General features: G+C 39.4%; 2 protein-coding genes across 2 annotated transcripts; both read right to left on the bottom strand.

Moving 5' to 3' along the window:
* Positions 1 to 242: 242 nt before the first annotated feature.
* LOC139446216 (uncharacterized) lies at positions 243 to 2,263 on the bottom strand. The gene is made up of 3 exons (XM_071227541.1): positions 2,230 to 2,263; positions 1,502 to 1,575; positions 243 to 440 (listed from the first exon to the last, which is right to left on the bottom strand). Exons 1-3 carry the CDS (start codon positions 2,261 to 2,263, stop codon positions 243 to 245), a joined length of 306 nt encoding a protein of 101 aa, XP_071083642.1.
* Positions 2,264 to 14,434: 12,171 nt separating this feature from the next.
* On the bottom strand, positions 14,435 to 15,920 carry LOC139445937 (uncharacterized). Its single transcript, XM_071227187.1, has 3 exons — positions 15,728 to 15,920; positions 15,009 to 15,082; positions 14,435 to 14,632 (listed from the first exon to the last, which is right to left on the bottom strand). Exons 1-3 carry the CDS (start codon positions 15,894 to 15,896, stop codon positions 14,435 to 14,437), a joined length of 441 nt encoding a protein of 146 aa, XP_071083288.1. The 5' UTR covers positions 15,897 to 15,920.
* Between the last annotated feature and the right edge of the window lie 366 nt (positions 15,921 to 16,286).

Here is a 16,286-nt window from a genome sequence, read left to right as displayed (position 1 = left end):
AGCCATCTCTCGCTTTCAGTTTTCATAACAAGGAATGCAGAAAACATGAATGTATAAGACAAATTCTTCAAGCAACAGAGTTTATCACATACATTTTAAGCAGAATATTATATAAATTTTAATTCATGTATGAAACAAAGTGTATGTTATCAAAAATAGTCCAAAATAGTCCAAATGGTTCATCCGAAAGGTCCTAAAACTAGTAGTTCACACAACACTGGCACAGAAAACAAGTCCAAGGTCTATCTCTCCGTGAAGAAACTTTGGAACATGTATTTCACACAGGACACAAGGACGGCCGAGCACGACTGGGGCTGCTTGGATTCTTCACCAAGATCTATCTCCACAACTTGAGGGCGGGCTCTGGGGTTGGGGAGGGAGGTCTGGGGGTCGGGCTGGGATGAGAGGGGGTTGACGGTGATCGTGAAGACACTGGAGCGCTTTTAGAGAGGAAATAGATTTCTTTAAATCATTGAAATTAGTATCAATCGACAGTTTAGCGTGTATGAAAAAAACATGAAAAGGTCGACCATTTTGCACCTACTTTATCTGGATATTTAAACAAATAGCAAGTGAAGTGTACCACCTACCGACTAACATAGAGAAATGTGACAAAAACATTTCTATAATCACAGAACATCTGTATTTGTACGCTTCCTAGAGTATCACGAGAGTCAGGGCACGATTTAGGAACTTGATATAGCTTGCACCTAGTGCAAGTTGACACCCCTACCATTTTTCACTAGACTAAACCGATTGCTTTCATAACAGAACCTATTACATAATAAAGAAAATATCATCCAAATCCCAGAATGAAATCAGTGTCGATAATGATATGAAATTTACAGTTCACTGACAAGATCACTTTGAATGGGATCACTTATACATTCGTTTGCATTCTTGCTTTTATCATAAGACTGACCTGATAAGATTCGTGGCATCAAGCCCAAAGGACAATATAAAATTACATACAACACTGGGAATGTGATGAAGTATGATACACAAAGTGTAGAGAATTCATAGATTTACGTGTAGAAACCTTATTTAGTAAGGCAGTAACGAAGTTGTACACATAATATTTTGACATGCACTGGTTGCATATAGAGATAAATAATAGGCTGCATTTTTCAATATCAGGTGGCACTTGTGCCTTTATTTTTGTTAAATCGAGCCCTGGTCATGAGCATGTGTTTTTCAATCACTAACAAATAGTGGTGATAACTGTTGTTTGTGAAAAGGTCATGTATCGGGAAACTTAAGTAGTTTTATCATATATATTACAGAATAAAGGAGTGGTAAAATAATGCAAGTCACCTTTCTTGTGTTGTTTGTTAGAAACGACTCCTGATTATTGAAAGCTTCATGAATATATAACATGTATAGTTGTCTAAATAACGTTTAACACAGATGACTTGTTTCAAACTATTGCCAGTTAAAATGGTTCTCGAATTGTTTTTCTAATAGGACACATTCAAACAACTTGAACCTAACGATGACCTACAGGATCAGGGACAAGAAGAGTCTTTTGGGAGGCGGGGGCCTGGTAGTTCCTAAACCTGTGGAGATCGTCCTGAGCTAAAATGGAAGAAATAAAATAAAAAAACAACATCATCATTGTGTAGACTTTAACATAGACTTTGTTTTTTTTATTGAAACATGATTCCTGTGTGTTTTTAAGGAGATTAAGCAAATTATGCCAACGTTGCAGGGTTCTGTGCCAGGAAGTCCGGTTTAGGTAAAATGGTCTCTGGACATTTTGGAACAAGAGAGACCTATTCTTTACAAGTCCCACCCCTTGACAACAAATATGAAAACCTACACAAATCATGTTTCACTTTGTGGATCCCATTGCCACGGGAAGGAAAGGGGAAACATAGAACTATTGTTACTTTGATCATATATCATGATACGTTGACAGTGATTAATATGATTTTACCATAGGAATTTAATTGTGCAATTCATATTAATAACACCCATACACATTCACTGCACAAAAGATCAATTGTAAAACACAGAGTACATAAACATATACGCGGGACCGGCGAAGTACATATGAAATGTCCCAGCTGTGAATGAGTCTGTTCGTCATTCTCTTTCACTTAAATGTTACCAAATGTTTACGACAGATTCAAGTCTGGGAATACAATCCGTCAAAAGGTATCAATCTGTAAGCTTTGAAATCAAGAAAAAAAACAAAAATAATTTAACACTGAGAGCTCTGCTAGATACCTTGATGATAAGCCAAAGCAACAGCGGCATACATCGTGCAGAACGTGAGATACGTGCGGGATAAAGAGCAAAATGCAAACACAGACGTGGAAACAAAGTGCAGGAGCAACAACCAAAATGGCGTCGTTTGTGAATAACGGAAGTAGCAACGGTCTCCAAGGAGATCTATCAGCGATCGCTGCCTCTCGCTGCTTTCCGTAAACAGACCCTTTCCGTAGCCTGCTTGTCCCGGAATTATTGTCACAAATGATATCCCTTTGATCACGACTGGGAAATCTGTTATACCCTGAATACATGGTGCATCGTGAGTTCTCACGCGATGATTCCATACACAGTTATTTTCTGTGTCGATACTAGACTGGGGTCCTGTCTACTGAAACTAGTATATCGTGCTAAGCTTGCATCGCGTACCAACAGTGGAACCAGTTTATATCGACACAAGACGATGCACTTCCTAAACTTACCACTCGTTTAATGAATCCAACTGTTTTGTCAGTTAAATATCGCAAAACGTGTTCAAGTTAGCGTTTCAAGTTCACTACTAAAATAGCGGCTTCGAACATGTGTTTTACCTTTTGAACCTGCCCGGTAATATTTCTAGTCAAGAGTTTTCTACGCGATTTGACTAAATATGGGTATCACATTCCGTATCTTATTGTGACCTAATATGTATCTAGATAGTATCGTATAGTGACCTTGCTGTATGACCCCTAGATCTATATTGTGGGTTCTACTGTACATTTCTGGCCACAAAACCGAGTGGTTTCCACACCACGATTATGACTAATGAGCAATAGCGATTTGTTTGATATGCATTACTTAGAAGTTGGCGGATGACAAGATAGACACAATTTTATGGATAACAACTTCTTTAATACTGTAAAAAGCGACGTTTCGGTAAAGATCCTTATATCGTTGTCAAGCAAGACTGAATTAGGGTTACTTACTTACTTATATTGGAGATTTAACGTGCGCTTTCGTACTGCAAGCGTATGTCGCACACGGGCCCGGCCAGGCCATTTAATGTGTTTCCAAAAACGGGAAAAGTGAGTTTGTGCAACCCAGGAGGGGGGCTTTAGGGGTTGGTTATATAGTAATTTTGAAATTTTGAGATTTGGAAAGAATGCCAAGAGTGGGTAGGGAACGAACTAAGGGAGCTGTGTGTGTTGGATGGTTATCAAATAAGGTAGTTTTGGTTTTAATATTTTATTTGGGGTTTAAATGCGGCTAATTAGTCCTGTTTTTATTAGGTATATGCCTAAGGCTTTGAATATTTCTAATTTATTCTGTGGATTTAGGATTGATTCTAGTGTAAGTCCGGTTTTAAGATTTAGGGTGGTCTGTAGTGTTGTTCGGTTTGTTTGGTAGTGTGTGCAGTGAATGAGTACGTGTTCTGGTGTTTCTTATTGTTTGCAATGTGGGCAGTTTCCTGTTGTGTGTAGATTAGCTATTTTACGGTGATTATTTAGTTTGGTATGGCCCGTTAGTAGTTTGGTAATTATTCTGTCGATTTTTTTGGATGGGTGTAGTATTTTTGGTTTATTTAGGTTTTTTTTGAGTACTTTCCTGATTTGGCTATTTGAGTTTTGGTATATATTTTGCCATTTTTTGTTGATTTTTTGTTTAGTGACACTTTTGATTTCTGATTTTGAGCTGGGTAAGTTTAAGCTTATTTCTGGGAGTTAAAGGGATAATTTTGCTGCTTTATCTGCCTTTCCATTTCCAAAGATTCCTACGTGGGCGGGGATCCAAATGAACTCTATTTGTTTACCTACCTTAGTTAAGTTGTTTGAGCTATTGAGTATTTGATTTATTAGTTTGGGGCGGTTTTTATTTTTTTTATTTTTGAGGGCTTGTAGTCCACTGAGGGAGTCGGTTTGGATGAGGATTTTTTGGTGTTTTTTGGATTGCTGATTGTGTAGTGCTGAGGCCATGCCCATTAGTTCGGCCGTGAATATGGATTGGTTGTTTGGGAGTCGGTAAGATTGTGTGTCTTTGGTTGGTTGTGCGATGTGGACTCCGAAACTTGTGTGTTTTGAGATCGGATCTGAGGATCCGTCTGTGTATATGTGACACCAATTTGGCCAATTTTCATGTATGTATGCTAGTGTGGTGGTTTTAGCGATGTTAGGATCGGTCTGTTTATTTAGTGTATCGGCTAGTGTTGTGTCTATTTTTGGTATTTTAAGTTTTGGAGTGAAGATATTGGATGATTTATTGTTTTGTTTAAGATTATTTATTTTGTGTTCATTTAGGTAATTGGTTATTCTTTGGGAAATTGGAGTAAGTAGTGGATGTTTCCGGGCTAGGGCTTGGTTTCTAGGGCTAATATTTTTTTTTATTAAGTTTTCGATTAGTGTGTTTGATTGGGACGCGGCCCAGAAGTTTAGGGTAAGTTGTTCCCTACGTAGTTTAAGTGGCATTTCTCCTGTTAAGGCCTGGAGTGAGGTGGAGGAGGTGCCATGTTGAGTTCGTGTGATTAGTTTTAGGGCCTGATACTGGATTGAGTCTAGCTTTTTAATGAGAGAGTTGTTTAAGGTGTCGTAAATGGCACTGCCATAGTCTAGTTTGGATCTAATTAGTGATATATAGAGTGAGAGGAGGGTGTTTTTGGAGGCCCCCCAGTTGGAGCCGGTTAGGCATCTTAACCTGTTTAGGTCTTTGCTGCATCTGGTTACAAGGTTTTTAATGTGAGCATCCCAGGTGAGATGTTCATCGAAGATTAATCCTAAGAATTTGGTTTGTTTTTGGAATTTGATTGGTTTGTTGTTTAGTTGGAGGTTTAGGGAGGCGGGTTGCATATTTTTGTGTTTAAATACTATACCTGTGGTTTTTTTTAGGGAGAAGTCCCATTTGTCAGCCCATTTTTGTATTTTATTTAGAGATTTTTGTAGTAAGTTTTGGGCCATTTTAATGCTTTTAGTGCGGATCCAGAGGGCTCCATCATTTTCACTAATTTTGATGTGTTTACTTTGGGGGATAGTCCCTCGAATAGATCGTTAATCATGATATTGAAGAGTGTTGGGCTTAGGATGCTGCCCTGGGGAGTGCCATTTTCTAGGTCCGATAGCGTTTGGTCTATGCCCACGGTGATTTTGCGGTTTGTTAGGAAACTTGGGATGTAGTTAATCATTTGACCTCTAAGACCTATTTTTTTTAGTTTTTGTATTAGCCCGTTATGCCAAACCATGTCGAATGCTTTGGAGAAGTCTAGAAAGATGCCTGTAGTATATTGTTTGTTAAGTTGGCCTGTTTTAATGTCCTGCTCTAGTCGGGCGAGGTTATCTAAGGTTGAGCGTCCAGGAGTGAAACTGCTGTGGTCTGGATTTATTATGTTGTTTTGTTTTAAGTAGTGTTGTAACCTGTTTTTTGCCATTGATTCCATTACTTTGCATAAGTTAGAAGTTAGGGAGATTGGTCTGTATGAATTAGCCTGGTCAGCTGGTTTATTGGGTTTGGGGATTGGTATGACCAGGGCTTGTTTCCAAGGTGATGGGACCTGTCCGTTTAGATATATGAGGTTATAGAGTTTCAGGAGAGTTTGGAGTAGTTTGGGTGGTAGTTGTTTAATTATCTGATATGAAGTAAGGTCTAAGCCTGGGGCTATGCCCTTTTTCCTATTTTGTAGGACGTGGAGTAGTTCTTCCATTGTGAAATGGAGATTAATTTCTAGGTTATGATCTTATGGCTCTTTGGTAAATTTGGTTTCTGATTTTAGTTGTTCCTGGAATTTTTGGTTGAAGTTGCTATTGCTACTGACGGCCGAGAAGTGATTTGCTAGGTTATTAGCTTTTTCAGTGGGGTTTGTTGAATTGTTTATGTTGGGAGTTTTTTTTATGACGTTTAATGCCCCTAATGGCGTGGATTTTGCGCCAAACTGTTCTGGCGTCTGTATGATGGTTAATTTCTTCGCAATTTTTTTTCCAATCTCTTATTTTAGCTGTTTTAACTAAGCTTTGTACTTTGTGATTTAGTTCATGTGCTATCTTAAGGTGTTTGAAGTCACGTTTGGCTTTATTGAATGCGGATTTGCGTTTACGCCTAGTTTGTGCTATCTCCTCGTTCCACCAAGGAACCGAGGGTTTGCCTATGCTGGTTGTTTTGAAAGGAATGGAGTTTTTAGCTGCGTTTATTATGTAGTCAGTGAGGTTTTTACAGTAGATTTCGGGGTCGTTACTTTCTAGGTCTGTTAGGTTAGCCTGGTTGCAAATTTCCTGAAATTTGTCCCAGTCGGCTTTCTGGTTTTGGGTTGGTGTTGGGATGTTTACGCCTCCTATAGTTATATTTATGGGGAAGTGGTCACTACCTAGTGGTACCCCGTGTACTTCCCATTGAATACTTTGGGCTAAATCTGGGGTACATATGGTTAAGTCGATAGCCGACATTTTGTGGTGTATTTTGTCGTATCTAGTAGGTTGGTTGTTATTCAGTAGTATTAGGTCATTTTGTTCTATCCATTCTGAGATGAGTTTTCCGTGTTTATCTATTTTATCTTCTATTCCTGGTAGGGTGGTGGGCATTAAAGTCTCCTAGGAAGATTGTAGATTTATTGCCTATTTGGAGGAGGGTGTTTAAATCCTCAGGTTTGACCTGTTTTTCTACCCAGTGGTATATATTTATGATATTAATTTTTTGATTGTTATTTGTTATTTGGATACCGTTTGCTTCTAGGTTTGGTGTGTTTATTTTTAGTTCTTTGTAGCTTAAATCTTCCCTGACGTATATGATTAGGCCGCCTCCGACTCTACCTGGGTTTGTTTTGGCTCGGTCAGTTCTTATTGAGTTATAGTTTGGTAGGGTAAATTTAGATCTGGTAGAGAATTTATTTAGTTTCCTGTATACAGACTATGTGTGGACCTTTGTCTCGTTTGAATTTAGCTTCCTGGCCGTGGGAGGCTAATCCGTTGGCGTTCCACTGAAATATATTTAGTCCTTCCATTTTGGGGGATGAGAGGTTATTAGTTTGTTTTGAGTTTTAGGTTTTGTTTAATTGGTAGCTTCCCTAAGTTGGGAGAGAAATAACTCAAGGGAGAGAGTTGTGAGTTTTAGTTTTTGCGCTACTGAGTGAAAAGCTTTAGTACTAGCATTTGGTGAGTTTTGCTTATGCATGTAGGCTAGGAGTAGTGTGAGGTTATTAAGAGTTTTAGTGCTAGTTAATTGAGGATTTTTGCGCCTGAAGTTTTTGTTGGTTCTAGGGACTGAGAAAGTGATTTCATTTATTTCCTCGGTGGAAGAATACTCGTCTTCGTCGGTTAGGTTGTTTTTTATTGTTTGAGTTTTCATTGGGGAGGCTTGTGGAGGTGTTTGTGGTGTGGGGTGTTGAGTTTGTGCTTGCGTGTTGGGTGTAGCTGTGGTTTCCTCAGTGTTTGAGTTTTTTTGTTGTGCTTGCTTGTGGGGAAGTGTTGTTGCCTTGTGGGCTGTAGAGTGTCTGGCTGAGGGTCGTTGTGTGTCTGTGGTTTTGCTGTTTGCTTTGCATGCGGGTGTTGATGTTATGGGGGAGTTGGTAGGTAGCTGTGTGAGGTGATGTGTGGAAGTGGTGGGTGCGGTTTCTATGTGGTTGCCCCAGATTGAATCCGAGAGTTGACCTGTTTGATGTATGGTTTAACTTCTAGTTTAGTGTGGGCACCGAAAGAGATGTGATTAGGGGCTTCAGGAAATTTAGCAGTTTTTTTTAAGTTTACAATAACGATTGATGTAGGGACCGTTTTGCCGTTTCTGTTTGTTGTTATCCTGCGGGTGCTGGTTATTTGGGGTTGAGGGTATTGTGTTTGCTTCTTCGGTGTAGAGTTCTAGGTCTTCGGCTGTTTCTCTAGGGTTTACTCTTATTACCCCTCGGGTGAATTGCTGCCAATTTGGAATTTGTTTTGTTACGGTTACGTGAAATATTTGTACTAATTTTTTTAGCTGCATTGAATGAATCTTGATTTGGGAAGATTATTTGGTAACTTTTATTTGCTTTTTTGATGTTGCTGTAATGGATTTTTTCGCGTTTAAACCTATCCTGTCTGCTGAGAGTTGTTTAGTTAGGATTGATGCTGAGCCTGCGGCGAAGAAGTATAGTGCGAAGGTGGTGATGAAGGAAGCCGGGGTTGGTTTGGGAGAAGGTGGTGGAGTCGAGCTTACGTTTTGGGGGGTTTGTGTATTGTGGAGGCGAGTTGGCTGGTTTGGTGGGGGTGGTATGTTCCATGTCTGAGCCATACTCGTCCGGAACAATGTTTTCGACTGTCCTCCCGGAGGTGTTGTGCACTTCCGCGGGTGTGGGTAAGTCAGGATCTGGGGTGTCTGCGTGTGAGATGATGCGTGTGTCTGTCATGTTTTGGGGTGTTTGGTTTGGGTGAGTTGAGATGTGTGGTGCCTGAACCCTTACTTACTTACTTACTTTGGAGATTTAACGTGCGCTTTCCGACTGATGCGTATTTCGCACACGGGCCCGGCCAGGCCATTTAATGTGTTTCCGAAAGGGGCGAAGGTGGCCTGTGCAACCCTAAGAGGGGGCTTTAGGGGTTGCTTATATATAATTTGGGAATTTTGAGATTTGGAATAGATGCCGATGGGGTTGGAGAGGAGAACTAAGGGAGCTGGGTATGGTGGATGTTTGTTTATGTGATTTTGATTTGGTAGGTTATTATGTTTTTAGATGCGTTTTATTAGTTCCGTTTTGATTAAGAATACGCCTAAGGCCTTGAAGTTTTCTAATTAGTGATATGTAGAGAGAGAGGAGAGTATCTTTGGAGGCTCCCCAGTTAGAGCCAGTTAGGCATCTTAGGGTGTTTAGGTCTTTACTGCATTTAGTTGTTAGGTTTTGGATGTGAGCATCCCAGGTGAGATAATAAGTCCTAAGAATTTGGTTTGTTTTTTAAATTTGATTGTTTGATTGTTTAGCTGGAGGATTGAGGAGGCGGGATTCATGTTTTTATCCCCTTATGTTTGAATACTATTCCTGTTGTTTTTTTCTGAGTTAAGGGAGAAGCCCCATTTGTCAGCCCATTGTTGTATTTTATTAAGAGATTTTTGGAGTAAATTTTGGGCCATTTTCATGCTTTTAGTGCGGATCCAGATGGCTCCATCATCCGCGAATTTTGATGTGTTTACTTTAGGGGATAGGCCCTCGAATAGATCGTTTTTTTGTCATTATATTGAAGAGGGTGGGTGTGTTGTTTTGTTTTTTAAAGATTTAGGGTTTTTGTGATTAATTTGGTGAGAGTGATAAGAGTATGTGAGTAAGGATGGAAGGATAACGTGATAATTACCGATGGTGGAGTTTCCTTGGCTGGCTATCAGGCAATGCTCTGTGCTGGCTTGGGAAGTGTTGCTCGCTTGAGGTACACACTGCAACTGATTGTCTGGCCAAGACTCGATTTTTTACAGACCGCTGTATTATAGCTGGAATATTGCTGGTTTCGGCGTTAAACAACAAACAAACAAACGGTGAGAGTGATTTTAAGAGTATGTGAATAAGGCTGAAAGGATAACGTGATAATTACCGATGGTGGAGTTTCCTGGGCTGGCTATCAGGCAATGCTCTGTGCTGGCTTGGGAGGTGTTGCTCGCTTGGAGTACAAACTGCAACTGAGAGACATAGTGCAGAATATATATAGCAAGTGGAGGATTAACAATAGAGGATTAACAGTAACAACAAGGGCATACATGAGTGGGATAACATAGGTAGGTGTGACAACAAGGATGATGCTATCACAACACGATGGACAGAAAACACATAGCTGGAAGCCAATGGGGCATGAAGCCAATAAACAGGTGATTATTGTTTGATGAGTTCATAGTAGGCGGATGGGATGAAATAGCCTTGATCTCTGTTGATTGATGGTTTGTGGCGGCGAATGTGGACAAAATGTGTTACAAAATGTACCTGGAACAAATACCTTGTTTGTGTATTTCTGTTGTAAGGCGTGCTGTGTTTAGCATCCCAGCACAATGACCGTGACCTTTTCCTGTCAAGGGCAGTTAATTCATATAGAGAGTCGAGTGGTTTCCCTTTGACTACGAGTACACAAGCTCCTTCCCAGCGCGTAACGCCTTCGTTACCCTCTCGGTAAAATCACTGCCCATTCATCGCCACTCGCACCTTTCCGTAACCTGCAATTCGGTTTGTCCCGGAATTACACGAGATGGTCTAGAATGATCACTGTAGTCAGTGTGGAAGCGGCCATTAAGTACAGCGATAAGTTGAGGTGAGATGAAATGGGGTTAAGGTCGCGTCCAAGATGACGTGTGTGTGTGGCTGCTTGTACTAGTCCTGACTCTATGCCGATTTATAGTACTAGCCCACTGAGATACCATACCGCACTTTAACATGAATACCCCATTCAGACACAGTATACTGACTTGGAGCCGACCAGTCCTTGTTTTAGCCCCTAAATACCGAGCGCCAGGCAGGGTAACAACAAGTACCATGTTTTAACGTCTTTTGGTACGACGCGGCCAGGGATCGAACCCTAGACCTTCGCTCACCGATAAGGAATATTACTTACAGTAATGACAAAGTGAGCTTTTCAAGAAATATACATTTTGTTGGCGATATCATTGAGTTTTGATCACGTGGATAATTCCTGATTTTGTCCACGCCTGGGATTTTGTATGGAGGCTGGGTATTTTTTCAGCTACAGCTGCAAAACCAAAACTTTTTTTAAAAGAAATCTATGAGCGTAAATATTTGGGGGTTTTAAAACACATCTTGGAACAATATATTTTTTGTGGCAGACAATTTCTTTCTTACCAAACAGTCTGAAATATGAATTTAAACGCATTTTCTGAGACAATTTCTTTATGACGTTAAAAAAGATCAGTGCCTTAGGTATGGAAGTGTATCAGCGCCACAGTCTAGAAAAGATTGACCATCTACGTAGGTCGTACTTTAGTCCCCGTATGTGATATTATAATCGAACGTATCGTTTCTCAGACAGTGATATTGTCCGATGAAGTTGCAATACCAGTTGGATACAAAAATTGGTATTTAAAATCAAGGTGATTACTTAAATACTGTTAATTCAATTCAATGTTTCGGAGGATGTTGGTTGTTGTTTTCAACGTGTCAAACTATTACCGCTAAAATAAAAAAAACACAAACTGCAGAATTGTACCTTCAGTGCTTTATAGCATGATGACGAGTATTGGTTTGATATAGGTTTATAGTTCTCACCCCTTCATTTTCACGTCTTACTTCTTAAACCTAATTTCCGTCATGGAGAAATCACAAGGATCAAAATATTCCCCCAGTTTTAACCATGTTATGGTTGATATATAATTTCGCTTAAATTTTGAATAATGGCCTATAGCTGTTTATTTGTTTGTAGTTTGGAGAACATGTTGTGCTCTCCTCTCTTAATTACGGTTGTAAAAGAGTCTGGCGTGTGTTATTCTCCAGTAACTTCGACATATTTACATGAAGATTTACTTTATACAATGTGTAGATAATACCTCAGTAAATACGGGTGAAACAAATGGGTCATTATTTATCAAATATTTATTATTTATTGATAAAGCCAGTGGTTATATAAAACTGACCCGGAACTAGCGTCGATTAGTCGAGAAAATATTGACACCTAGATGAAAGCAGTATCATCATCAGCATCATCTACGTAGATGATATTTTTTTTTAGACTGTTGCACTAATACCCTTCCATACTAAGGCCTTGTGCATTACAATGCAGAATTTCTGCTAACTAATTTTACGTGTAAACATGTTGACGTCTAATCTCTGTGGTCTGATATATATGTAATAACATTACTTAGAATATATTTATGAGAAAAGTAACACGTATACTACACGTATCTGCATGTGGTAAGAATAGTTATATTATGTATTGAATTCAAACTTTCTGAGATTCCAATTTTCATTAATGTGTATTGATGATATTTCAGTGGAAAATTAGCAAATATCTTTGTTAAATTAATACTGTAATAAGTTGTCATCTTGATGTATTATTAATAATAATACCGTATTAATGTGAAAAATATTCCTGAACTCGTGAAACATATTGTACCAACTGCTATTATACCAGCATGCTCGGAAAAAAACCTCCAACTTATGGAAATGAAGAATGGGCCAGTGGCCTTATATTACTGAAATACATCTATGTCTATGTCTATGAAATCGTCAACCTCTTCAACTTCAGCAATGTTAAGGGTAAACTTTTCAGCTCTTTCTACACAAGAAGGGAGACACAGGTGACCCAGTCGTCTAAGGCGCTGTGGAGAAATGCATACCAGAAACCCAACACAATGTGCTCCAATTCCAGATTCGTCCTGATTATATTTCCAGGTTTGTCAGCACCACACCCCAATCTCATTTAAATCTGATCTTAGTTCTCGCTACTGCTAAACAAAGGTCTGGGGACATCCTATTGCGGGTCGTAACAGAGCGACCTTTTACGAACTTTGATCAATGAAAGGACTAGCTTGAGCTATACGCCACTAGTTTCAAACGGATGACTACACTTTCAAAAATAGTTGACAAAGTTCTCGATTCGAAATGTGAAAACTTAACAAAAGAACATACTGAACTGTCTAAAAGATGGCCTAGATTATATGGCACTACTTCCCACGGACAATGCAAAGTCTCTTCCGTTCAAATGTTCATCTCATTGAAGCTGGGTGTGTATATAGAGACATCTTTGTATTGTTTCCCTGCATTGAATCGACAGATATACGATGTTCTTGACTGATTCAATCGTAAAGCCCGTAGCTATCGTTGGGAATATCCCGTGTTTAGCTTTTAGACTGGTCGATATTTTCTGGTGGTTTAACTAGGAAAATAAATGGATGCTGCCACTAGTTATAAAGTGTGACAAAATAAATACCAGAGCTTGGAGACGAGGTCTCGCGAAAATACATCACAAAGATCTACAAGTAGCGAACGTCGAAACTGTCGAAACACAGAAGGATCACACAACAAGGAGGTAAGGTTCAATAACGAGTTTATTAATTAATCACTGAACTGAAAAATCTTGTACAGTGTCTCGAGATCGCCAGACATGATACCGGCTGTCAACTGTCTTGGAAACATCAGTCGCTCGTCATTGTCTGTCACATCATGGCTCTGGAATCCGGTACTTGTCTGTATCCCTCCCACGATTGATATATCTGAACTGTTAAAATAATGAAATTGTACAATAAACTTTGAAACTTGAAAGTGTACGAAGTTGTCTGAAAACAGAACTGGATCCATGTAATGTAATGAATACATCCCGGAAGTCGCGTGACCCAGAATGAATGCCGAGGATGCCAGATCTCCCAGAGCTGTCGAAATGGGATATAAGTAATTAAAGCATGGGAATACTTAATAATCATATAGGATCGATTCTAGCACGATCCCTGTAGACATTGATAGGTAAAAGCCCTTGACTGTGACGGTCGGAATGACCTTGGACCCACGGATCAAGAAATCTGTAAACTGTAATATTTTAAAGGGACCACAAATCACAAAAGACTTGCGATAACTGTAACTTGTATACTTGAATCATTACAATCTTGGAATATTTTGCTGAGGTAACGAAACTAAATTAATAAGCTTTTATCCATTTTTTAACTGATATTTTCCATCAATAATAACTGTTCAGATTCACTCAGCAAGATTTTTGTTTACCAACAGACATGATACGTGGGAGTTCAACGTTCACATTTCAACCTCGGGCTCTGTAAGAGATAATTGCAGCATGGGAAACATGAGTTATATTAATTAGGAGTTCCGACCGTGTAACCATCCGATCTTCATTGTAATGATCCTTAAATAACGACTGCTTGGCTGCAGCAACTGCTTGGCATGGCGTCTTTGGGCGGAGCTCGACCTGCTTCGAGGTTTTGATGTTTTGATTTTTATGCGCTGACATACTGAACAAATCCTTAAAAAGTCAAGCAACATTTCATCTACCCGATCCCCATTTTGACCAACTCTTAAAATAACAATAGGTTAGTTAAAGCAACAATCTGGCATGGACCGCCTATGAAGCCATCTCTCGCTTTCAGTTTTCATAAAAAGGAATGCAGAAAACATGAATGTACAAGACAAATTCTTCAAGCAACAGTGTTTATGGCATATATTTTAAGCAGAATATTATATAAATTTTAATTCATGTATGACACAAAGTGTATGTTATAAAAAATAGTCCAAAATAGTCCAAATGGTTCATCCGAAAGGTCCTAAAACTAGTAGTTCACACAACATTGGCACAGAAAACAAGTCCAAAGTCTATCTCTCCGTGAAGAAACTCTGGAACATGTATTTCACACAGGACACAAGGACGGCCGAGCACGACTGGGGCTGCTTGGATTCTTCACCAAGATCTATCTCCACAACTTGAGGGTGGGCTCTGGGGGCGGGGAGGGATGTCTGGGGGTCGGGCTGGGATGAGAGGGGGTTGACGGTGATGGTGAAGACACTGGGGCGCTTATAGAGAGGAAATAGATGTCCTTAAATCATTGAAATCAGTATCAATCCAAAGTTTAGCGTGAATGAAAAAAACATGAAAAGGTTGACCATTTTGTACATACTTTATCTTGATAATTAAACAAATAGCAAGTGAAGATATACCGCCTACCGACTAACACAGAGAAATGCGACAAAAACATTTCTTTTATCACAGAAAATCTGTATTTGTACGATTCCTACAGTATCATTGAAAGCTTAGTGACTATATAACATGTATAGTTGTCTTAATAATGTTTAACACAGATGACTTGTTTCAAACTTTTGCCAGTTAAAATGGTTCTCGAATCTGTTTTTTAGGACACATTCAAACACTTTGAACCTAACGATGACCTACAGGATCAGGGACAGGAAGAGTCTTTTGGGAAACGGGGGCCTGGTAGTTCCTAAACCTGTGAAGATCATCATGAGCTGTAATGGAATAAAAAAAAAACATCATCCATCCTCATTGTGTAGACTATAACATAGACTTCGTTTTTTTATTGAAACATGATTCCTGTGTGTTTTTAAGGAGATTAAGCAAATTATGCCAACGTTGCAGGGTTCTGTACCAGGAAGTTCGGTTTAGGTAAAATGGTCTCTGGACATTTTGAGACAAGAGAGACCTATACTTTACAAGTCCTTCCCCTTGACACCACATACCACAAACCTACACAAATCATGTTTCACTTTGTGGATCCCATTGCCACGGGAAGGAAAGGGGAAACATAGATCTATTGTTACTTTGATCATATATCATGATACGTTGACAGTGATTAATATGATTTTACCATAGGAATTGAATTGATACAATTCATATTAATAACACCCACACACATTCACTGCAGAAAAGATCAATTGTAAAACACAAAGTACATAAACATATACGCGGGACCGGCGAAGTACATGAAATGTCCGAGGCTGTGAATGAGTCATTCTCTTTCACTTTTATTGTTACCAAATGTTTACGACAGATTCATGTCTGGGAATACAATCCGTCAAACGGTATCAATCCGTAAGCTTTGAAATCACGATAAAAGACAAAAATTATTTAACACTGAGAGCACTGCTAGATACCTTGATGATAAGCCAAAGCAACAGTGGCATACATCGTGCAGAACGTGAGATACGTGCGGGATAAAGAGCAAAATGCAAAAACAGACGTGGAAACAAAGTGCAGGAGCAACAACCAAAATGGCGTCGTTTGTGAATAACGGAAGTAGCAACGGTCTCCAAGGAGATCCATCAGCGATCGCTGCCTCTCGCTGCTTTCCGTAAACAGCCCTTTCCGTAGCCTGCTTGTCCCGGAATTATTGTCACAAATGATATCCCTTTGATCACGACTGGGAAATCTGTTATACCCTGAATACATGGTGCATCGTGAGTTCTCACGCGATGATTCCATACACAGTCATTTTCTGTGTCGAGACTAGACTGGGGTCCTGTCTACTGAAACTAGTATATCGTGCTAAGCTTGCATCGCGTACCAACAGTGGAACCAGTTTATATCGACACAAGACGATGCACTTCCTAAACTTACCACTCGTTTAATGAATCCAACTGTTTTATCAGTTAAATATCGCAAAACGTGTTCAAGTTAGCGTTTCAAGTTCACTACTAAAATAGCGGCTTCGAA

Source organism: Haliotis cracherodii, unplaced genomic scaffold, assembly GCF_022045235.1.
Source record: "Haliotis cracherodii isolate W230 unplaced genomic scaffold, xgHalCrac1.p SCAF_6, whole genome shotgun sequence".
Taxonomy (NCBI): Eukaryota; Metazoa; Mollusca; class Gastropoda; order Lepetellida; family Haliotidae; genus Haliotis; species Haliotis cracherodii.
The sequence above is the reverse complement of the archived record's forward strand: the minus strand, read 5'-3'. Positions and strand labels throughout refer to the sequence as shown.